The sequence below is a fragment of the Anoplophora glabripennis genome, unplaced genomic scaffold (genome assembly GCF_000390285.2).
Source record: "Anoplophora glabripennis isolate ALB-LARVAE unplaced genomic scaffold, Agla_2.0 scaffold9, whole genome shotgun sequence".
NCBI classification, from domain to species: Eukaryota; Metazoa; Arthropoda; class Insecta; order Coleoptera; family Cerambycidae; genus Anoplophora; species Anoplophora glabripennis.
In genome coordinates this window covers 595,446-621,943 of record NW_019416258.1, presented here as the reverse complement: position 1 = coordinate 621,943, position 26,498 = coordinate 595,446, and the positions used below count along the sequence as shown (strand labels likewise).

Sequence of the window (26,498 nt, the reverse complement as noted above, 5' to 3'; positions counted from 1 at the left end):
AACATATAAAAATATTCATTCACGTGTTTATCTAAAAAGCTGTCTTTATTCGATGTAGCTCCCTACGGATTAAAAAATCATTTAAAAGCTAGGTTAATGACCGCATATTACGGGAGGTCAAGATTCACTGTTAATAAATCTTTTAAAAAAATTTTTTCACGTTAATTTTGCTTTTAAATTTTTTTTTAATCACGTATTCGTATTCTATTCATTTTTCCCCTACTTTCCGTTAAAATTAATGGCATTATCACTTAATCACCCTGTATATCAGAAAATAATTTTCAGCAGCAAATTCAACGAATTTCCCGATTTATGCTTATGGGAATATAAAAAAATTATTACGACAAAAAATCCAATTGTTATTTTCATTTAATAATTTTTAAGTAAATATCCGGGCAACGAATTTGGTACTGTTTATTTTTTATGTACCTACAGAATGTTATTATTGAGAGGATTTATTTACATTAATACATTTGTCACTAACAAAAATGTTTAAAAACTATCATAATACCATGATATGGCGAAATACTAAGCGCCTTTCGTGGTAAGACAATAAGTTATTTGCTTATATGTACGAATATGTGATTTATTTCCAAATAAAATATCAGTAAACAAAATTAGTCTGAATGTTTTATATATTTTAAATAAATGTTATTTTTGATAATTCCTAATGTTATTGATTAATCACAATTAAAAAAAAAAATAATTTTATTAGTTAAACACTTGACATTTTACATTTTTCAGATAAATTAGAAAATGGTATTAATACTTAGGTACCTGTTTTTGTTTATATTTTCCCAACTAACAGATAAACTTGTTTTCCTATGCTTAACAATATTATCTAAAAGTTAATTGAAACAAGAAATTATTTTGACATATTCCACCAAGATTACCTTGTCCTCTGATTCAAAATAAAAAAATCAAATCCGTGAATTTCTTATAGGAAACACTATTTTTTAAAATCTGAATCGCTTTGTAAATGAGATAGATATTTTTTTCAAACTGAAGTTTACTTTAGTCAGTTTCAGTAAATTTTTCGTAAATATTTTTATTTTTATAAGCAAATTGTTACGAATGAACTTCCAAATTGACTTATTTACAAAAAAAAATAAGGTTGTCTTATTGTTTTTTCGGTCCGTGCAAGTGTTTGAAACTTTTTTAGTATGTATATGCATTTAGTATCTAATTATTATTATTATTTTTGGTAAGAACTATTGATAGATCAGTGTTTTCTGAAAATGTATAATAGTGGACAATTAACATTTTGCAAGTCTGCTCCTCAAATGATCTCTTTTATTTTATTAACGTAAACCATTTTTCTAGGGCCAATATCAAGTTCGTTCGTGAACAGGTGGGGTTGCAGACCAGTCACCATCGTGGGGGCTCTGATAGCATCAGGATGCCTTGTGCTATCGTTCTGGGCGCAGAACGTCCTGACATTATGCTTCACCATAGGAATCGGCGCCGGAATAGGTTTCGGCTTAATTTACCTCCCAGCAATTGTAAGCGTCACAACTTATTTCGAAAAGAAGCGATCACTCGCCACGGGAATAGCCGTTTGCGGATCAGGGTTCGGCACCTTTCTGTTTGCTCCAATCATATCGAAACTTTTAACGGAATACGGATGGAGAGGTTCCATACTAATAATAGCAGGGATTGTTCTGGAATGCATTATATTCGGAGCACTGTTTCGGCCGCTGGAAGGCAAACGCGATGTGGAAGAAGGAAAAAGGCTGAAAGCCGCCGAGGCAAACATTGACATACATGTGTCGAATCACGATTTACATCAGTTCACCACCGGTCTCCTGTCAAACGGAAACAACATGCACCGACCACACAGCATGGGACACTTTTCCATACCAAGAGTGCTTAAATACGAACCAAACGGCAATATACCTAGCGAAAAGCAGAAAGGTAACGATATAGCCCGACTAGCTTTGAGTCAACCAATGTTAACACAGTCAGAACCTCATTATAAACATATCCATCACTACGGTAGCCAAAATTTACGAAGACATGGTCCGCTTGATAGGCCGGACGTGTTTTATCAAGGAAGTCTAATGAACATACCCTCGTACAGATCTAAGCTGGACTTGAAAAGGGGCGAGGAGGGGTCGGATATCGAACGACGACATTCCACTTTCAGTTATAAAAGGCGACACCATCCCGAGTCTGAACCAGAAGAGACCACCGTATGTGGAGTCGTTCCCTGTTCACAAGAGACCAAGGATACGCTTAAAGAGATGCTCGATTTGTCATTATTCAAAGACGTTATTTTTATAATATTCTCTTTAAGTAACTTATTAACTAGTATCGGATTCAATATCCCTTACGTATATATAGTGCCCAAGGCAAAACTTCTAGGGATGAACATCGATAGAGCTGGTATGCTCATTTCCATTATTGGAGGTGCAAACACAATAGGAAGGATAGTTCTCGGTTATGTGTCTGATAAGCCTTGGATAAACAGACTGTATATATACAACTGGTCTCTAACCATTTGTGGGATAGGTGAGTTTAATTTTCACAATTGAACCTAACCTAAATTAGATTGGGAACTAATTATGCCATACCATATTTTGGCATTAGAATACTGTACAGTAATCCTTGATAAACAAAGATTTATATCTCGGAAACAGTCCACGTCTATTTTACAAATAAATAAACAGCCTCGAAAGTTATTATAAACTTGCTGAATGCCCCTGTATTGTGTAATTAAAATGTTTCAAAGTATTTTAATGGCAGACGCCATAAATTGGCAAAAAAATTATTTCAACACAAATCCCCTAGTTGCTTAATTTACGAAATACAGGGTATCTTTTTATTATTGAAAGAAATACGGTTTACTTCCTCATTCCTTAAAAATAATTGCGTTATCATGGTTACTAAATTATTATTACTCTTGTGTCGTTATGTTATAAGTAACTATTAAGTAGCAAGAATTATTTCACTCATCTACAAAATATTTCCTAGGTTTCCAATCAGGAATAATTTTAACGCCTCTATTCACGATGAAAATCTGTATTTTCGTTTCTAGAGAGACAGCATGTCACAGTCGTATCGGCTAAGCCGTGAGAAAATCCTTAACTGTACATGAGTGGAAAAGTATATTCTCTTTAATCTTTAACATTCTATATCTAGGTATTTCGAAAACAAAGCATCTGAAGAAACGTTAATATATGAATATATTTTATTAAATTTTTGGCAAAAACTGTAATTAAAGTATTTCACAGCCACACAAAAAAAGAAAAGCATTCTGTACTTTTCATGCGACATATGTTATCTGTAGTATTTTTGCCTCCTGATCACGAATCCGGTGTTATAATTGAGCTATCACATCACAGGAATTTCCTAACCTCAAAAAGCAGGTAAAAAAATAGCAAAAATTCATGAAAAAGTGCTAGGAAAATACCAAAAAAATGTTTTTTCTATATTCAAATGATTTATATAGTTCAAAACCCGCCCAATGTGAATCCGCGGTCAGCATTAATGGTTCTTTTTCTAACCTCAAAAAAACGTGTCAATTAAGGTCAGATATCACGAATTTTCAAATAATAACAGATTTGCGCCAAATTTGGTATACGGGGGTTTTCTGGGTCGTTGATCACGGATTCGAGGTCAATTTTGCAAAATTCAAGATGGCGGATCCAAGATGGCCGATCAAATTTTCAAAAAATAACAGAATCGCAGCAAATTTGTGTTAATCTACTTTTTTCGGCTATATCTTGATATTTTTTCTGTGAAAGATCTATTCACGGGTTGAATTTTGTCAATCTGATCTCCGATTCGTGATCAGTGACCTCGAAAACCCCCGTGTACCAAATTTGATGCGAATCTGTTATTTTTTGAAAATTTGGTCGGCCATCTTGGATCCGCCATCTTGAATTTTGCAAAATTGACCTCGGATCCGTGATCAGCGACCTCGAAAACCCCCATATACCAAATTTGGCGCCAATTTATTATTTTTTGAAAATTCGTGATATCTGACCCGTTTTTTGAGGTTAGAAAAAGAACCATCAATTCTGACCGGTAATTCACGTTCGGCGGGATCTTCACTATATAAATGAACATTTGAATATAGAAAAAAAAATTGCGAAATTCATTTTGTAATATTTTTGTTTCATTTATAACTTGAGTACCCAATCATGTTTTAACTTTATTTTTTTCGGCTATATCTTGTTCTTTTTTCTAGTTTTCCTAGCACTTTTTCGTAAATTTTTGCTATTTTTGACCTGTTTTTTGAGGTTAGGAAATTTCTGTGATGTGATAGCTCAATTCTGACACTGGATTTGTGATCAAGAGGCAAAAATACTACTGATAACATATGTCGCATGAAGAGTACATACTACTTTTCTTTGTTTGTGTGGCTGTGTTATCGTTACATTGAGTATAAATATGTATTATTGCCACATTTATAAATATACAGTATGTTTCAGAATAACGTACCATAAATCCTGAGACTAATAGGACACTAAAAAGAAAGAGACTTTTTTCCATGACCTATAAGTCATATTTTGTTTTCAGTATACAGGACGTTGGTTAATTTTTTTAAATGAATTTCATTTTCAGAAATAAATAGATTACGATTTGATATTTTGTAGATCATGTTTAATTAACTTGTAAATAATTTATACAGAACTTTTGTTATGCGGCAAACCCAGAATATTTCTATCACAACTTGTTTGAGGTTTATAACTTCTTATGATTACTTACTTACTTTATTTATTCATTGACAAAAACAGATTTTTTTCTTTGTTTATTATCAGATAATAATGTTCGTGAGTCAATTTACCAAATTCTTGTTTTATACAAGGTATTCTTTGCGAATATTTAATGGTGTGATTCTACACAGAAAATTAATGATAGTTGGCTTTATATAAACTATAGCGTAAAAATGTCCCGTTGCGAAAATACGGGGTGTTAAAATTTTAGGAAACAGGAGGAACTTAATTAATATTTTCGAGGCCCCTAGAGATATTTCAGTGATATTTAGTACGTAGTGATTGTTAATAAATGCACATGTTTTTAATAGAAACATAACTTGTAGCCCTAACAATGGCGAGAATACGAGCACTGACTGATATCTTTAAAGAAAAAAATGGTACAACAATGGTTCTTTTCCCAAATAAATTATTTTGAAATCACCGTGCAATTCCAGAGATAAGATCTCTCTTGAATTTTTGTTCTATGATGCGCCGTTTTTGAGAAAAATAATAAAACCCCCAGTATTGTCCGTAATTAAGAATACAATTTTACAATAAGTCTAGTCCCATTAATACTGTAGAGGAATTAAGAGAAAGAATAATTACAGTATGTGATAGAAAAAAAATACTCCGGGAATATTTAAACGAGTGCGCAATTCCATGAGAAACAGGCCGGAAGCATGCATATTAAGTGAAAGAGGTAATTTTCAACAATTCTGGTAATAATAATTTGATAATGGTTGTAATGTTATATTAATGTTGTATGCTGTTAATTATTGTAATGTATTTAAGTTTTGCCATTAAATTATTGTTAAGTATTTTTACTCAAAAACGGCTCATCGCAGGACAAAAACTCAAGGGAGCTCTTATCTTTCGAACTGAACGGGAATTTCAAAAATAATTTTATTTTCAAAAATAATTTTATTTGCGTTATTACACAGCCACGCAAAAAAAAAGTTGTCTGTATTTTTCATGCGACATGTTATCCGTAGCATTTTTGCCTCCTGATCACGAATCCTGTGTCAGAATTGAGCTATCACTTCACAGGAAGATCCTAACCTCAAAAAACAGGTCAAAAATAGCAAAAATTCACGAAAAAGTGCTAGAAAGAACACAAAATTTTTTTTTCTATATTCAATTGTTCATTTATATGGATAAGATCTCGCCGAACATGAATCCGTGGTCAAAATTGATGGTTCATTTCTAACCTCAAAATACGGCTGGTTCAATTAAAGTCAGATATCAATTTTCAAAAAATAACAAATTCGCGCCAAATTTGGTCTACGAGGGTTTTCGAAGTCGCTGATCACGGATTCGAGGTCAATTTTGCAAAATTCCATAAGGCGGATCCAAGATGGCCGACTAAATTAAAAAAAATAAGATTCGCGCCAAATTTGATATACTGGGTTTTCGGGGTCGCTGATTACGTATTCCAGATCAGAATTGCGAAATTCATTTTGTAATATTTTTGTCTCATTTATAACTTGAGTACCCAATCATGTTTTAACTTTCTTTTTTTCGGCTATATCTTGTTCTTTTTTCTGTAACGTTCACGGGCTTTCTGTCTAATCTCAGGTAATCCAGTACATAGGTAATCGATTAAATTTTTAAAGTCGAATTTTATGAATTTGATATCGGATTTGTGATCAGTGGCCCCGAAAACCCTCTTATACCAAATTTGGCGCGAATCTTATTTTTTGAAAATTTGGTCGGCCGCCATCTTGAATTTTGCAAAATTGGCCTCGAATTGACCTCGGATCCGTGATTAGAGACCCCGAAAACGTGAAATTCGTGATAACTGACCTTAATTGAACTGCTTTTTTGAGGTTAGAAAAAGAAACATCAATTATGACCGCGGATTCGCGTTCGGCGGGGTCTTAACCATATAAATGAACATTTGAATATAGAAAAAAAAAAAATGTAGTTTTCCTAGCACTTTTTCGTGAATTTTTGCTATTTTTACCTGTTTTTTGAGGTTAGGAAATTCCTGTGATGTGATAACTCAATTTTGACACCGGATTTGGGATCAGGAGGCAAAAGTACAACGGATAACATATGTCGCACGAAAAGTACAGACAACTTTTTTTTTTGTGTGTGTGGCTGTGTATTAATTAAAACTTAAAACAAACATTTAGGGTCTGTCAAAACGTATATCTACCAAATCAATACAATACATCGACTACTTTTGAACGTAGTGGAAAAGTTCATAAAAAATAAATTAACTCCCTGTTTCTTGAAAATAAAAGGGCACAGGAAATAACTTTCTTATTTTTTTCTATTGCCTTCTATTTATTACCTATGGGATTTATGGTGCGTCAATCTGAAACTCTCGTACAAATAAAAAGAATTTGTATTTATCATTTTATGTGTAATTAACTTGATATTGATAACCGTCAAAACATGGCAACCGTTGTTTACTAAATGAAATATAATACCTGCGAAGGCTAATAAAGCATCGTCCACCCATGTTTAAATTAAACAAACAGATTTTCAACAATGTAATTACATATTTAAAAGGTTTCGATATTTGCTAACTGCTACCATTCGATATCTGCATTTCCTTTGCAGTTTTGATTTGTTTTCATAATTTCATTTCAGTTCATTACATTTTGGAAAATTAAGTTAACTGATGTAATAGGTATACAGTGAGGACGCTTGGGTTGGAAAAATTCGTTTAAAATTCAGGAATTCGTTTTTTGAAAAAACGCTAGAACTCATTTTTTTATTTTTTGCTGCGGTTTTCTGATGGGAAATGTTCATATATACAGAGTGGCCCAAAAATAATTACAACAATCAAATGAAAATACCTATTTTTTTGTTATGTTTCATGGACCATGTCCTATATCTAAACTCAACAATTATCGAGAAATTTACAATATATTTATTTGTTAATAAAACAGAACAACATATCAAATTAAATGTTCAAATTGTTGACCACGACAATGTCCTGACAATAGACAAGTCGAACTTCAAATTCTCGTACCACTTCAGTTAACAATTGGGGCTGGATTTGTTATATTTCTGCTCTAATTCTATTCTTCAATATTTTCCGGTTCACTGAAGTAGACTTTGGAAGACCTAGCTGGCCATTCGATAAAACCTCTCCTTCCGATTAACCTATTTGGGAAAAGTGAAAGTAACATCGTACTGATAGCGAATAGTGTTGGTGCTGTTGGAATCATATCGAATCTGCCGGTATATTTGACTTCTCCCCATCAGGTAAAGTGCTGTTAGACTGGGTATTATGTAATTTTTTAGTATGTAGTAAGTCTAAATATTTTTCAGAGTTAAGTGTGCCCTCTATAAAAAAGGGATCCACAATTGAGGTACCCACAATTCCGGCCCATCCGTTTACTTTCTGGGAGAATTGTGTAAGATAGTTCAGTGTGTGTTTTCTAGTGCCTAATATTGAAAATTTTGCCTGTTTATCGAACCATTCAAACAAAATATTGCTTCGTCGGTAAAGATTGTCTTACTTAAACATTGCGGGTTGTTAATGCATATATCCATCATTATTTCGCAAAATAAATCTTCAATTAATTCCTGAACTAAATTTGCTGTATGGGTGCAATTTGTTCTTCTGTAATTTTAGAACAGAAGATATACTTATTACCTGTTCTGCAGCTACTTGTCGAATTGATTTGTGAGTATTTTCCTGTAAATCGATCAAAACATGGGCGTCCGTAGGGGGCTAGGAGAGGCCAGGGGGCCGTGCCCCCCTGAGATTTAATCTTCTCATGTTCAAGGTTGAGTGAAAACATTTTATCATAATTAGCTGCTTATAATACAAAAATTGAAATAAAAAAATCTTGTTGACACATTTTTTATTTGACCTCTCTTCTTTTGATAAAACTGTTTAATTTATTAGTTTAATGTCTCATGCGTCGTTTGCATTTGGCAACAGAATATAAATGCTGAACCATTCCTATCTGAGAACAATGGCTTTCGAATAATATTTTAATTTAATAAACATTACTTGTGAACACAGAATTATAATTCTGAATATTAGTAGAATTAGTGAATAATCAGATAGAGTTATTTTTCTTATGTTTTTGATATGTTTTTTTAATAATTATTATTGTTTATTTACAAACTGTTTTAGTTTAAACGTAATCCTGTGATTACTGTTAAACTTATTTAGTTTTTGTGCTTTAAAACAATGTGATTTTAGTTTTTATCTTGTTTAATATTCTTTATTTTAGTAATAAATTCTTTTGTATTTATCTCCTATATTTATAAAGGGTTACGCAAGAAGTTTTAGACAGGCAGTGTCTCGAAAATACTTGGAAAATGGAAATGAAACATGGTGTAGAATGGTAGATGTTCTTTATTATCAAATTTTCTTTCAAGTTTTTTTTTAGAGATTTTATGAGATTAGGGATTTTCTTGGACTATAGCAGAAATATTATCAGTTGAATAAAAATCATGTACCTATTACTCATATTTTCAGACGTATGAGGGGGAAACGCAATTTAAAAAATATAATTTCTATAACATTTATTTTATTAATTAAATTGTACTAACCTTAGTTCCCGTCTTAACTTTAGTTTATTAAATTTATTACATTTTATTTTCCATCATAATATGTATTGAAATAAGGCTTTTGGACATGTCATAATGAACGGGTGATTTCACGTAAAAAAGTAATGAAATAAAATTGGATTCATTGATTGATTGCAGTATAAGCCAACAAAATTCGTGAGATTTTAAGCTTCTCCTAAATACACATCTACAATTTCGATTTGGCCCCCCTGAGAAATTTTTCGGCGGATGCCCATGGAACAAAAAATTCAATTGTGTTTTCTGGATCAGTAAGACAGTTAGTTTTGTAATTGTCTCTTACGTGGCCAATGTCTCTAAACTTTTTTTCTGCCTTACTAACTACCGATCGTGTAATAGGCCTCTCCGGGTACTTATCTTTAAACAATTGGCAAATTCAGCTTATGTTCGAGTCCTGTCGCCATATCCTACCATCATCAATATTTCTACTTATTCTTTACTTGTCAGTTAAAGGCGCCATTCTTTCAAACTTTACGACTACACTTGACAGTTCCATCTGACTAAACGGTGACAAGTGAACAATCAAAATCACCAGAATTGAAAAAAAAAACAAAATAAACACACATTTAAATGTTTTGCTCGATATACAAAAAAAAACTCAGATATCAAGTCAATAATACACTGCTCAACAATTGAATTGGATACTTGTGATTATCTTGAAATATTAATTAAAAAATGTTGTTAAAATTAGTACATTACATACTGACAATGGGGTCAACATTTTTTGCTACGTTTTTTCTTTTCCTGTGTGGTCAACAATTTGAACATTTACTTAATTTGCTGTTGTTTTATTAATAAATAAATAAATAAATAAATAAATCGTAAATTTCTCGATAGCTGTTGAGTTTATTATAGGTATAGAACATGGTACGTGAAACATACTTACAAATCGGTGCAGAATTCAAAAATGAAATAAAAAATAGGTATTTCCATTTGAAAAAATGAAGCTGATTGTCGTAACTTATTTTTGGGCCACCCTATATACATGAATTTGCCATTAGGAAAACCGCAACCAAAAATAAAAACCGACGTGTCCAAATGTTTTTCCAAAAAAAAAAAACCCTGAATTTTAAATGAATTTGTTCCAACCCACGCTTCCTCACTGTATATTTGCTACAGAATCGGTTAAATTAACACAGAGGTCACAATACCTTTTGATAATAAAAATAATTAAATTAAAATTAAAAATATATCAATAATACATTTTTTATTTAATAGAACCTTTTGTATAATATTTGCAATATTTGCATCTAATGTTTTCTCAACATTACATTAATACAAATAAAGATGTAACTGAGAGCTACATCTAGTAGCCAATGCTACTGCCTGAGAAGAAATGACAGAAAGCTGTACTGCAGCTATTAAGAAAACATGACCAGTGTCACTCAAATGAGGACAAAAGCAAAGTTTTAAATGATAATATTGTCAGAAACAACTACCCCACTGACTATATTATCCAGCTAGCATTGAATTACACCAGACATATATTAATTTCGGACTTGTTAGCTCTCATCAGTATGTCATAGGTGCGGCAATGCTAGGGGGGGGGGCATATTTTCTGACAATATCATCACTTATAGTAATACCTATGAGGTTCGACTGTTATACATATAATGGTAAGCGAGATTATTATTATTATTATTATTATTATTACAGTGTAATTATTGATGTAACTGTAAATATTGAAAGAGGTTTGTAGAAGAATAGTTTATTATTGGGTGATTTATAATTTATTGCACTTATAACATAGCCTAATGGCCATATTCCTTACCATTAGAGATTGTGTCCATCAAACCTTACATTATTGTACTCCTGATACGAAGTTTTATAACAATAACAATCTTATAAACGTGATTTTCAATTATTTTTTATTTCCATTGTTCAGAAGAAAAATTGACTCTTTGATAATAATTTAACCGATTTGACACAAGACAGTTCAGGTTTTAACCAAGAAACTTCGACAGGTAACAGAACAAATGATTTGTGACGTGCAACGAGATAAAGGGTTTTAAAATTAAATAAATTTATGTCACACTTTCTTAATATGTCTGAGAATGTTCAACGTAAACTAATGACACTTAGGCTGATAATTAAAGATAAAAGTGAGTTTACTTACAAATACTCAACTAGTAATTGATGAATGGTACTATTAAAACCTTAAAATATTGACACCACTAAGTACTTTTTCGATTTAAACTTTATAGTAATCTTATTTAGAAATAAAGAAAATTTAATTATAATGGACAAAATCTTTTCGCTTAGAAATTCCACTGAGAATTGGAAACCCTAATCAGATGTCGAAAATACTCAGAGGCGTCGAAATATTGAAGCTGTTAGTAATACAAACTGCCTATATATTCGCCATTAGTGGACGAACCTATTTGACATATCTCCGATCATCTAGTAAAGTTTCCTAACTAAAACTTGCACCGCTGCGCTGCTGTATACAGGGTAGGAAAGTACCGATGGTCTACAGGGTCGGAAAATCCCCATGGTTCATCGGCCGTTACGTGAGAGCGATAAAGAAAGTCATAGAAAAATGTGAAATAGAGAAAGTTGGCTATAATGAAGACGTCTAATAGTCACCGCCCATTTCGCCCTTCCACAAATAAAATCCACTTCTTATACCCATCTTTCTCTATCGCACGGATTTCTATGACTTACTTTATCGCTCTCATGTAACCGCCGATGAACCGTGGGGACTTTCCGACCCTGTATCTGAAGTTGTGGAAGGGCGAAATGGGCGGTGACTATTAGACGCCTTAACTATACCCATCCTTGTCTATCACATGGATTTCTATGGCTTACTTTATCGCTCTCACGTAACTTCAGATAGACCATCGGTACTTTCCTACCCGGTATAGTCGATAATGTTAAAGTTAGCAATGCTTCGACTTAATTTGAAATAATATGAATAGGCCTGTGCGATTCGCGAAATAACGAATCGAGTTTCGTCAAAAAAATGGATTCGTATCGATTAATCGAATTGTATAATTTTATTTGAATCGAATCGATTCGAATCGATTAATCCCATAAATCGTTATATCGAATTGATTTGTATTTTTGCATCGATCCATCGAAAAAGTCAAATCGAAATATCGAATGGCTAGTCAATTCGGATCAAAATAAATTGAATCGAAATATCTGATTGTCGAGTTAAATTTATTTAATTCGGTAGTTAGGCGTTGAAAAAAATTATATATCACTACGAATCGATTTGTATTTTTGAATGGAATAGAATATAAGGAAATGAAACAATAATTAATTCTTTGTGTTTATTAACAAACATATAGGCAAATAAATAGATAACTCAGGTATTTGGTAGATATATAGCCCCTAGAAACTGCAGTGATTTAAACTTTTAATAGTAAATTTAATTTAGTTTCAAAAGTTTCAAACAAGCCGGAGGAAGAATCCTATTATTTTTGATAAATATCGGTTGGCAAATAAAAAGCAAAAACATTTAAATTAAAATATTTCTGAATGGTAGTACTGAATGCTCTGAATAGGGGCCCTATAGTCTTATATGAACAACTAGTGCTGATTTCAATGATAAAAAATATATTGTCTAATTTTTTTCTTGGATTTGTCATTATCTTCTAATAATATTGTTTTCGTTTTATTCCTTTATTTTTAATGAAAAATTGTACATTTTGGTTCAGTGTTTAGTAAATGTTTATCTATTTTTGTTAATTATATGCATAGGGAATTGAGTTGGATAAAAATTTATTTGTAATTATCCAATATACGAGTATGAGATACTTATTTGCCTAAATTCGTAACACATTCAAAATAGGTAGCTCTAAAAGGTAGATCGCTGTGTGAAAAACTGTATCGTGTCTTCACTCCAAGATTCAAGACGCTTGAGTGAAAACACGATACAGTTTTTCACACCTATTAAGTGCGCTAAGATATACTTGTGCAAATGGGCCTTACCTCACACTAGAATATTATTACATACTTATATGTAACGATCAGATACAATGTAAATATAAATAGTATTTTATCAAATTGCAGTAAAATTAAAAGTACAAAAAAGTTTTCAATAGGCATAATACTCGTAACTAAAAAATGTTATGAAAATGTATCGTGTAGTCTCTGAAGATGATTTAATTTAAATATAAACCGAAAAGTCAGAGAGAAAAATCTTGTCGTAATTTTGACCGCGATATACCAGTAAAGTACCTAAATAAAAAATCGAGCAATTTTAGCTACACATAAATGTTCAAATTCGATTCGAATTGATAATCGATTTTTCGATAAATGGATTATAATCGATATATCGATTTTCAGACCTACTACCGATTCGATTCGACATTTCGATTCGATTCGACAATTCAATTCGAGGCGATATCTATATCCGATTTGATTTTTTCTGCAAATCGATGATTCGACTCAAAAATAAATTCGATTTGAATCAATATATCGATTTTTTGCCCAAGCCTAATAATGAATGTAAATTTTATGAATAACTTCTTTGGCACAATTTCCTATCTAATTTTATTGTGTTACTATCAAACACGCATCAACCATGCCCTTTTCTATATTTATTATGTTGGTATCGAAAAATATTTAGCTTTAGATTCACGCCTCTATAATATAAAAATGTGAAAGGTAAACCGACTAAAGCATTGTATAGAATAAAGCATTGTATAAAATTCTTTTAACCTCATATATTTATTCTTTTTCAGCTACATTTCTTAGTGCCTTTTGTAATAGTTTCTATTCTTTGGCCATCTATAGTACCGTGTTTGGATTCACTATTGGGGCCTATGTTGGACTCACGTCTGTCATACTTGTGGATTTATTAGGGCTAGAAAAATTAACAAATGCGTTCGGACTTTTACTCCTGTTTCAAGGAATAGCGTCACTTGTAGGACCACCAATTGCAGGTACTTATAACTTTAGACTTATATTTAGATATAAATACTAACTTTGTTTATACATTTAATACAGGACATAAGTAAGATGAACAAAAAATGAATTATTTTTATACACAAGTTCTTTAACGGTTTTAATACACAAATAGTTACGCAATAAACTGACAATGGTAAAAATTTTTTAATGTACGATTTTAACTAAAGGTCATGACTAGAACATATCTATTTGATAAACAACAGAAATCGGCAAAAAATATTAAAAAAAAAACAATGCCTTTTATTTTTACTTCCCGTTCAAACGAAATCGATGGTTCTCTTTTTAATCAAGAAGAGGTTATACGTTTTACAGCATTTTCTTTATTGTGCCAAACATAAAGTTTGTTTGAGGTCATTAAGTCAAAATTTATTTATATACTATTGGAAAAGTAAATGAAGAAGCAGGGTGTTAAAAAAGAGTGTAAAATATTTAAGGAGGTAATAGTATGAAAAAAATAAGCAGAAAAGTCTCAATAAACATAGGTCCGCAAAGTAACGGTTGCGGAGATATGGAATATTTTATGTTTTTAGCCCCTTTTTTTATTTTGCTCATTTTTCCATGGCCGTTAGAGAGCATTTACACCAAACTTTTCCACATAGATGGGTAGGAAGGGCCGGACCTGTTTTATGGCCTCCAAGATCGCCTGATCTGAACCCTCTAGATTTCTTTGTTTGGGGATATTTGAAGACATTAGTGTATGGCACTCCTGTAAATAGCCTGGGAGAGCTGCAGCTACGGATTAATCAAAAGTGTCCAGAAATCCAAACCAAGGAGGGTGTTTTCGAAAGAGTTCGAATATCGTTGAGACGAAGATGTCGTGCCTGCTTGGAAATGGACGGAGGGCACTTTGAAAATCTTCTGTAACTTTGTTTTTTGTTTGTTAAAAGCTTCCTTTGTCGGTTTATTCCTAATAAAATAAAATGTTTGAAAAACGAATAGTGGTCCATCTCCGCAACCGTTACTTTGCGGACCCATGTTTATTAGGACTTTTCTGCTTATTTTGGTTCATACTATTACCTCCTGAAATATTTTACACTCATTTTTTAACACCCTGTAGACCTATGACACACTGATGAGGACTAATAAGTCCGAAACCGGTCTGTGCCTGGTGGGATAAACTGACAAACGATCCTAGCTGTTGTACTAGGTGTCGCGAGTATAATTCAATGCCGGTAGGGGCAAATAGCCCTCGGAGTAGTTGTTTCTCGCGGCACTGACGACTCAAACATTGTGTTACGCCCTCTGTGGGTGGCAGTCGTGCAACAAAGTACCTGCAGTTAGCAGGTCGCTTCCTACTGCAGTCATTTGAATGGCACAGTTGGAAGCCTGCACGACAGATAGAGCCATTCATTGGCTCCCGCGTACAAAGCATATAGATCTAATTCAACTCTGTTTGCATCACATGAAGAAAATGTCCCTTACTTATATATTACGATAACGTACTCTCTTATTTTCAAAATATCTGCAAAGCGAGTTCCTTTTGCATTTTCTTTCTCCTTTTTTAACATCCAACTGAAGTCGACGATCATGTTTTAAGTCCCATCGTCCTAATATATACGCACGATTTCTTTTATATCTTGTTGGAAACGGAAACGTTCACTCTGCTATTCCCTATAATCTCCTAGAAACTTTGAAAGTGAATATATACGAGTATGCGGAAAATGTAAGTTCAAATACATACCAAACATTACATCCTGCCAAAGTTTTAACCATATCATTGACTACTTTTTTGTACTCTACTTTTGTGGTTGCCTAAATTTTCAACTCCTTGAAGGCTAAATCAGCTGGCTATTCAATGTCAGTCATTATTTGTTTGTAGTGGGTCAAAAAAATGTAGAAGAATAACCTATTCAAACGCACCAACGTTCCATATGACTCTTCGTTACAGGCAAATGATCGTTTTGTCAAGAGAAACACTGTGGAGTATAGACAAGAAATGGAGAGTATGTGTTAAAAAAGTGAGTCATTTCTGTGGTCACGTTAAGGCGGCGCTTATGTAAGTAAGTAGAGTATAAAAAGACGCGCGAGAAATTTAAAATGACGTGTATATAAACGTAATTTTTGTTTTTACTAACTTAAATATAAAATAAGTCCTTCCCCTTATCTACTGCGTCTGACGTTGTAAGTGCAACTTCGTTACTAAACTCTCCAGCGCATCAGCGCTACAACGGCTACTCCTTAAACTTTAATTTGGGTCATAAAGCGAAATGCGAATTGGTATGCGCGCTCCGTAAGTGTCTTCACTCACACTTCACACTTGTCTAGTGAAGAAACACCGTGACAAGTAACACGGTTTTCAGTTTCATCCCACTCTTGTTGCTGTTTCTAACCTCAATTTGACTGATTTGCAGGCGATTTTTAAGGTTAGAAATGTTCTATAATCTGATCTGGATAGTGTGGTATATGGATTTTTAATTCTATGTCAGTCCCGTTACTGTTTTAAATCTGAAAATGTTGCATTTTGATATTTAAGCGATTTTTTGAAATGATTAGGAACAATTGTTCTTAATTCTTTATATTAGTGTAACACACTGTTTTGTACAGCTGATATATGTCTATCGTGTTTGTTTACTTGAAACAATAAGGTTATCTCTGGTTTATATTGATCATGTGTTCATATTTATAGATATCGGTAGTACATACATGATACGTCACCTATTTCGCAAGGTGTTAATTTCAGAAATAAAAAATCAAAAATCAACTGAAACAGTCAATATTTACCACTTAACCGTCTATCATCACCGAAACTATGCCATTCAAACATACGAAAAACTGAAACTATAAAAACGATTAAACAAAATGTGTTTAATACTTATATGTTTATATTGAGCAATAAAATAAATGTAATGCTTTATATACAAGGACGTTGCGACAAACCTCTCCAAAGAGGGTGTCACCTATCGGAAAAAGTTAGTTAATATCACAAAAAAATTTCTGTTACAAACTGTAAATTATTTCCAACCAAACGTTTTGTACATTGAGTTTTTCATATAATAACGTGTTTTTGATTGTTAAAACCATTTAGACACTTGTAACTTGGGAATTATTTTAGGTAATATTATTGCTCTTGTTTTTTTGTTTGCTGTGACGAATTGTACCAGTCCTAGAAGTTTATACAAACAGTATCATTCAATATTAGGGATTAATGAAGAAATTGGCATAGACAGAATGAATAGTTGAGAAATTAGATATAGTCTCATATTTCCTATCATTAGTTATATTATACAGGGTGTTCGCAAATTTCATCGACAACGTTTGACTGCATATTCACGACGATAACTAAATACAACCTACGAAAAAAAGTTAAATAAAAAATGTTTGGTGTTTGAGTTCAAAGCCTTCAAAGTTGTCAAAAAAAAACTAATTTAATTAATAACTTCACAAACCTTTTACCTATCGCGTCAAAATTTGGTACATTTAATTGGACTATTATGACATATTATTTCTTAAAGCTTTAGTCAAATCGATATACTAGGTGATAGTTTTCTCCGGTTACCTTCCCCTCTCAGCGGTCAAAACTTTTACAGTGGTCGTACAAATGGTCGTTTTATTAAAAAAAAATTGTCCCTTGAGAAAATCGCCTACAGAATACCATTTTTGAGAAAAAGGGCATTATTTACAGGTCTGTATGTTTCGACTTGCGTAGCAGTATCACTTTGAGTTTAGTAGGCGATGAAAACAAAATGTTGATAGCTGTGGCTATCAGGTAATGTCATTATTGTCATTTGCTCTAACTGGTAGCGTATTGTTATCATAGATCTAATATAGTATTCGTGAGGACATTTTCAGACTTATCACGGGCGATTTGTTATATCCATTACGTGGTATTAAGTGTTATTACGAATTTGACACAAAAATTTGACAGTATTTTTCTTATTGTTGTGTTACTATATAAAAAATAATAATTTCCGAATCAGAAATAGAGTTGCTTTTTAAAACATTGTAGCCAGATTTTATCCTAGGTCACGTGACTTAGGGCTAATCGCTGCCGCTTCGCTGTTCATGTTGGAACAGCTAAAATGCGCAAAAAATGGGCTTTGACTCCATCCATATACTACTAAATCTATGTTTGTTATTCTACTTTTATTTTAATATTAATTGATTTTGGCAGTTTTTTAAAATCGTTCCATTAGTTTATTTAGGAGGAAGTTTTTATTAATATCGTTTTATAAAACTTGGAATATTCATTCAATAAGCTTGCCGACATGCATTTAATATAAGGAGGGTTCAAGATAAACAGTCGAGCCGCTGCACTGTTGTACAGTGAAAGATTCCCGAATCGTCGAACACCGCATCCATACTACGTTCGCTGCGATTAACAAGAAATTACGAAACTATGATTCGCGGAAATTAATAATAATTTGCTTCAAAAATTATTTTTTACTGATGAATCTTGTTTTACAACCCAATCCTAAAGAAACATGACAATAATGACATTACCTGATAGCCACAGCAATCAACATTTTGTTTTCATCGCCTACTGAACTCAAAGACTTAAATCCGTGACACTGCTATAAAGACCTGCAAATAATTTCAGTTTTCTCAAGAATGGCTTTCTCTAGGCGATTTTCTCAAGAAACTATTTTTTTTTTAATAAAGCGACTTTTTCAATTATGCAGCCCGTTTAAAAAAATGCAACGACTGTAAAAGTTTTGACCGCTAAAATGGGGAGGTAACCGCAGAAAACTATCACCCAATATATCCATTTGACTAAAGCTTTAAGAAATAACACGCCGTAATAGTACAAATAAATGTGCCAACTTTTGTTGTGGACAAAGGGGTTATGAAGTTATTAATTAAATTAGTTTTATTCTTGACAACTTTGAAGGCCTGTAAAATTTTTGATTTAACTTTTTTCGTAAATTGTATTTATTTATCGTCGTGAATATGCAGTCAAACGTTGTCGGTGAAACTTTTTTTTCTTATAGGTGTTATATTTGTCTTTCGTATATCTAGTTAGCTTAGTTATATGGAGAAAAAAACTTCGTTTACAAAGACCACGAGTTCATTTAAATATTACCATCATTTTAGCTCATAATCAATTATTTTCTTTATGGACGTCCTACTGGTTTCTGTTATTGTAAAACAACAACAGCAATAATTAGTTCATATTTGCCATAAATTATTTTCTTTTTCAGGTAGTCTATTCGATGCAACAAAATCCTACAACCCGGGATTCTGTCTAGCTGGCGTTGCCATCTGCCTCAGTGGTGTAATCCTGTTCGCCATCCCACCTATCCAAAGATGGCAGGCGAAAAAATCTCAGAGAAAGAGAACTGCTGACATATAGCAATTACTCATCCCTAGCGGGAGCAACGTTAGGAACTATTCTAGTGTATAAAAATTTAAAATCATTACATATCAGTCTCTCAGTTAGGCTGGAAAGTAGTGTGCCATACTACAAATATGTTTTATATCTGCAATGCAGATCGAGAAAGTCGATAATTGTGATTTCTGTTTTAATTTTATTAGGAATGAATGCTATCTGAATGTATGTTGGTTGACATTTGTATGGTCTTGAGTCTTATACAGTATGTTCCAATGGAAACCTGAGTTTGTATAGAATAAGCGTTCCAAAAATCGCCGAAAAGGTAAGCTATATCTGGAAAACTAATCAACAGAAAAAAAAACAAGATTGTACAGAGAAATAAAAAAATATTATTTGAATATCTTTCAATTTCAAATTTTCGAAAAAATTACCTGCTTTGGCGATTATTTAAAAACTGTTTCAATAATGTGACAGGGAACAACAGGTTTTCGTTGGAACCATTGTATGGCGTGTTGTATTTATAAATAGTTTAAGAAACGTTTTCTATGACCAATGTAGAAAAATAACGTTTGAAATATTTCTACCATCTTGTATACTGTACACATTCAGTAGACATTTCCAAAACGACTGACATGTAATTCGTTATATTGTAACAACGCACGTAAAGTCTTCACATTTACATTAAGCAATAATTTATAATTTTACAACATTTTATCTACAAAAGATTCCGAATTTTTTAAATATGCTAGCTGGAGCTTCCCTGGTTTATCGAAGAATTTACTATTATTACATATACCTATATTACAAATATAAATAAAGTTATATTGTAATAATATTTTCATACATATTTTCATTAATAATTTTAAATTTGTCTCTGTTTAAATTATAAATTAATACTGTATTAAATATATGACTACTTTTCTAGTTATAATAGTCGTTTTAAGTACCTTGCCCTTAATATAATAAGTAGGTATTCAAGTTTAATATTGACAATACAAAATCTTAAGAACTTTATTTTAATTATTAATAATATATACTTACTTTATTATAATTAGAATTCAGGAATGTGTCCTTTCATATGGACCAGCTAGATGATGAAAAAAAAAAATATTAGTTGCTCGTAGAAAAGTTTGGGCTTTATCAATAATGCACTGATAAAGTACTTCGTTCGTTCTATAAATGAGCTTAGGCACGAGTTGAATCAATTTGACCTCAATTTTAAATGTGTGAGAGTTTAGTTCTGAGTTAAATCTGAGCTAGAATCCATCATGATGAAAAATATTATGAAAGCTTTCAATTAGCAAGTGAGTCTAAGACCTCTTGTTTATCTATTTCGAAGAAGTAGCTATTTGAAGTTAAGCCAAAGCTCAAACAGAATTTGATATAATAGATACGTAAATACTTATAATTGTATGTTATAAATATGTTGACAAGAATAAAATACATATTATGTTTGATATCAAAAAATATTTAAATATAATTTGAAAAATATTTTGTTAAATATTTGATTTATTGATGTATTGTGTTTAGTAATAACAGTAAATGAGGACATGCATATAACGTGTATACAATGTATAATTTGGACCTGTGATGGATCGGGTCGAAGTTCGATCGCTAGGTCTGGCTGCTCCGCGAGTGGCTCTGTTGTGGAGTCCGCCTTAGTGTGGCACGGGTTCCACTTCTGGATCTCTGGAACTAGACATCTCTGTATTGTCTTAATTACTACCATGGTTCAGCTTCCCTTCGGTTCAGATGTTGTCGAATTCGGAGAACTTTTGGTCTTCGAATTTCGAACTTGGAACGACTCTTCTTTCTTTAAATTGCGTTGGCAATTGCTGCTGCACCAACAGCTTCGGCCTTTGGCGGTGTCGTCCACTGTGATTTAGAGCTGCTGGAAGCGGCTTTTCGGAGCATCGCAACGGCCGAAACTTTGGAAAGGTCCGTGAATTTTGGTAGTTTAAGATCATAGCGAACGGTAGTGCCATTTCTACTTGAAAACTAATGTCTATTCACTACACAACATTTTCTACAGAATTTAAATATTTATTTAGCCTGGAGAGTTCTAAACGGAAGATTCTATAGAAACCAAAAGGTATTCTGAATTATTGTAAGAACCAGAAGTTATAGAAAAGTGAATTCCATGACAAAATCCATCTCTTTACAGAAACAGAGAAATTTCAGAATTAAAACGGTTATTCCAATTTACAAAATACACGATGAAATACAACGCACAAGAACCACAAGTTTATGGACTTGTAGGAGTATTCTTTTGTATCTCAAGTAATAACAAAACTATTATACCTTACCACAGCAACTGATCATATAAAGATTCTTTTTTTTAAATAATTATTAATAAAACAACAAAATTGAAGTAGGTAGCTACGCAACTAATCTTTTGCTTTTGTTTTTTGGCAAGAAAACTGATGGTAAAATTATTTGTTGACAGGTTTACGGACCACATATTTCTTCCTGATGTAAGTATTTTTTGCTAAATATGATTCAATTTCTGTCTTCAAAGTGTTAAGATAAATAAAATTAATTTTATTAATAACGTGTTACTTTCATAAATAAAACTTTAAAGGAATATGTAACAGATATACGAGGTCTGCTCAGAAAATAACTGAACCTTACTTTTTAAACTTTGTTATTAATTTTATACGTTATTAACCCTTGTCTCCTTCAAAGTACTCCCCTTCCCTATTCACCCACTTTTCCCAGAGGTGTTCCATTTTATGAAGCAGTCCTGGATAGCTTTATTTGAAATTACCTTTAAATTCTAAGACGAATTTGCTAGTATGTCATCAATAGAATGAAAACGGCCTTTGATGTCAGCAAACGGCGTCCTTCCAGCACTGATTTTAATTTCGGAAATAAGAAAAAATCGCAAAGAGGCAGGTCTGGGAAAGGCAGTAATTTGATTTTTGGCACAAAACTAACGAATTGACAAAGCTGACTGTGCGAGCGCATTGTCATGGCGCAAGAACCATGAGTTCTCTCGCTACAACTCCGGTCTCTTTTTGCGGATTTTTTCGCGCAACCGTTGTACAACTCCACAACTTATTTTGCATGGAAAAAACCTTATATAATTTCTCGGTTTTTATTTGGTATAATAGATACCACTTATTTTTTACTTAACTTTTTAATAAGCGAGGTCCCGTAAAAATGCTTTTGTCGATTTATCCGCAAGAATGGTTCCGAGTGACTCGTGTAAACACGCATTATAGGCTATTGACTATGTCAAAAAAAAGAGGGTACAAAGGAACTACAACAGAAATTTTATTGTTTGATATGTTCAATTGACCCTAAAAAATGATAAAACCGCGGAGTACTATCTTTTAAAGCAGTGCGTTTTTGAGAATGAAGTAAAAAGGTGGTATTTTCAGTTTTTTAAGTTTTACTCGAAAACTATGCATTTTTTCACTATAGTTGTCACAGAAAAGTTGTAGCAAATTGAATTTCCAATCGAAATGAGACCTTCTGAAGTCAAAAAAAAAATTTTTAACAAAAATATGTCCAAAAAATGAGTAAAAAAAACGAAAAAATGCGGTTTTTTTCTTTTTGTTTTTGGCCAACAACTTTTTTCTGAGAGGAGTTAGGTATAGGCATTGTTTCGCAGAAAAAAATGTTAATGTTATTTCCTATAAAATAAGCGTTTATAAAAGTACCTACGCCTAATAGAAACCGAGATACATTGAATCAAAGTTGACTACTTTTTGGATTTTTGGTCAATTTTTGCCCTTTTTTGACGATTTTCATCTTATAACTTTTTTCTGAGTTAATTTAGGTATATGTAATGCCATATTCAAATGAAAACTGGTCTCAAGGCCTTTAAAATGGTGCCTGGTAGAAGTTTGTACAATTAAAATCAACCGGGATATGTCAATTTAACCAACGATACTTTTTCTTATTTTTATAAAATTTTTATTACTTTCGGTATTATTTTGTCTAATAAATTTATTTTTGTAAATGTAAAAGTTAAAATAAGTTTCTAGGTGATTGAATATTATTATTTATTTATTTATTTAAACAACAATTAATCATATTTATCTTGTAAAATTTCGAATTCTTTTAATTATTTTTGTACTTCAAATTAAAAAATTCTTAAAATTACAATTACAAATATTTTTCAATTTTGTAAATAAGAATTTTTCAAAATTAAAAAATTACCTCGATGTATTTTTACTTGAAAATGTTGAGGATATCACTGCTGTATCTGAATGCATTGTAACTATAAAGTATATAGTTCAAAAATTAACAGCCTAAAAACTTGTCGATATAAATTATTTCAAAAGTATTCAACAAGTGCAAAATTTACCTTATCTCGATTGCCTCCAATAACTGATGCTCTCAAACATCATGAGTTAAGAGTATATTTTCAGATGCAACAGTGGAATGCTTGTACTTTAAATCCCCTTGATTGGGGTTGGAAAAATTCCATAAATGGGCTAGTTCCCATTTTTAATAATAAATCTCCTGCACCTGAAAATTTACTTGAAAAAATTGCCTGTAAATGTATTAAAGAATGTTTGGGAATAAATTCTGAGAATGCTTATGAGCCTGATTTTTCTGAAGAGGACATTGATGAAAATGTTGACGTGCCTATACGTAACTCCTCAGAAAAAAGTTGTGGGCCAAAAACCAAAAAGAAAAAAAAACGCATTATTTCAGGGTTTTTTACTCGTTTTTTGGGCATATTTTTGTTAAAAATAATTTTTTTTGACTTCGATTGGAAATTCAATTTGCTACAACTTTTCTGTTGACAACTATAGTGAAAAAATGCATAGTTTTCCAGTAAAACTCAAAAAACTGAAAATACCACCTTTTTACTTCGTTCTCAAAAACGCACCCCTTTAAAAGGTAGCATTCCGGGGTTTTATCATTTTTTAGGGTCAATTGAACATATCAAACAATAAAATTTCTGTTACGTTGTAGTTTCTATCTAAAGTACACAGTCAATAGTCTATTAACTTAAAGTTTCTATGCTGTTCGCTGTTTATGTTTTAAGTACATCGAAATAGTTTGAATAAAAACTGAATTAAAAAATTATAAAATGAACTTACAATATTTGAGTCTTACGTGAATAGTAAATACGTTTCAGTTAATAGTTAGAGAAACAAGGTTATTTAGATATTTACATTCATCTTTATTATACCAAGTACAAATAAAAAATAACCACTTAAAATGATGTTAAGTAGTTACAAAATTAAAATCTCATCATCACAACAATACACCAAGCTTAATCAAAAGATGATTTTTAAAACCTTTACAATCTTATTTCGTAATAGATAACGAGTTTGTTTTAGAAAGTCTCTCTATTACTGACTTTTCAGAAAATTGATATTTGATAATTAACTCTGTTGAAATGTATCAAATACAGGTAGTTTTTTTACAGTAAATTTTATTTCAGAAAACAGAAAATGTGGTTAATTCATATTAATAAATTGTAAATTAGATAAAAATAACTAACATTTTTAAAAATGTGTTTTGAAATTCAAGAAATACACACTTATGATTTGGAAAACTAGCATTGTTGATATTCAATGTGGTAAAATTTTTGTTGACGTACTTTTGAAATATGTGAAAGTTATTGAAGTAAATTATGTTCAAGACCATACTCTACGTTCAAAATCGTTTTTAATTAAATACAGTTGCACTCCCTTATAGTTTGTACCTTACTGAACAAGAATTGGACTGGATTAATTTAAAATTAGTCTATGTAAATTACTCAAGGATTTACAAAGTTTCCTAATTGCACCCTATTAACTGTAACCACCACAGTGAACCACTAACACAAGAAGGGGTAGAGAGGACAAATATTTATTTAAGCATTAGTGGCTCGATACGTACTTCTTGTATTCTTGCTCTTAAGTATCTCGTTAGAGTTTTAATAAGTTTATGATTAATATTTGAATGTAATGTGTGATCCTTATTTTTTGGAAATTCCTATAATTAAGTAATAATCCCAATTTACAATGAACTAATCTGAATCACTGATACTTTCTGGAATGAAAAACTCACGTCCTTTAAAATAAAATGTAGATACCCAAACAAATACATAATTAACACTATAATTACGAAAAAGTGTAGATACAAAAGTTACTCTGCAATGATATTTTATGTGTAAAACAGTTTTATATATTTTTTATATGCGGCCATCTTTTCTTAACTTCCTCAGGGGCACTAACATCGTACATTAAAATGTCAGCTGCTTCATCTAAATATTTTTCCATCTCCTTGTTGCTTACCTAGAAATATATCCATTTGTTATAAATTCCAGAATAAAAATTTTCAATTTCATGCTCTTATATTTTTTTATTACTTAATAAAATTCGACCGTATAAATTTTTTCTTTCCAATACTAAATAAATGAAGTAATATCTGTGTATTTTTTATTTGTTCAATACAGATCCAATAATAATGAGTTAATGTTGTTAACGAGGGATATAAAAAAATAACTTCAGGCAATATACGAGGGGGTGTTACAAAAATATTCACCTAATAGTGTTCAATACTCACAACATTTTCAACTTGCATGTCAAGCGTTCATTAGTTTATGTTCTATGAAGTTTTGCGACAAAAAGTGAACATAATTTTTTCAAAAATATTCATGAAAGGTGATTGAAGTATATGAGTATGAGGATGAAGCTCCATTAAATGTAAACTAAAATATTGGTTTCAATGAGGTCGTGGATTAAGATGGCCCAAGAAATGGAAGGTCTTCAGATGCAACAAATCCTAATTTTTTCATAATATAATGGTTCTCGAATATTGTGGTTAGATGGTGTTTTAACGATTTTGGGAAAATTAGGCTCCAAACTCCAAACAGAAAGTGCTTTCAACCTTTGACTATAACGTTTTCTCTAAGATAATATCAAACTCCCTTGATTACATTCCAGGTATTTATAGCATATGCAATGGATCCATAAAGGTTCTTTGTCTCCAAAAAATTGCCCATCTTGCTTTATCTTTGGAGTTAGGAGTTATTTTTGTTGCATACAATACATAGCCCATATGGATTTTTTGCTCCCAAAAAAGACCGCGCACAATCT

General features: G+C 31.9%; 1 protein-coding gene across 1 annotated transcript in view; it reads left to right on the top strand.

Annotated features, from left to right (window-relative positions):
- LOC108909405 (monocarboxylate transporter 12) overlaps positions 1-20,373 on the top strand; it is a 96,217-nt gene extending 75,844 nt beyond the window's left edge. Inside the window, exons 3-5 of the mRNA XM_018713743.2 lie at positions 1,324-2,511; positions 13,955-14,155; positions 19,319-20,373. Coding sequence (XP_018569259.1) covers positions 1,324-2,511; positions 13,955-14,155; positions 19,319-19,470 — 1,541 coding nt within the window. The 3' untranslated portion in view covers positions 19,471-20,373. The remainder of the gene's footprint in view (positions 1-1,323; positions 2,512-13,954; positions 14,156-19,318) is intronic.
- The last annotated feature ends 6,125 nt before the right edge of the window (positions 20,374-26,498 follow it).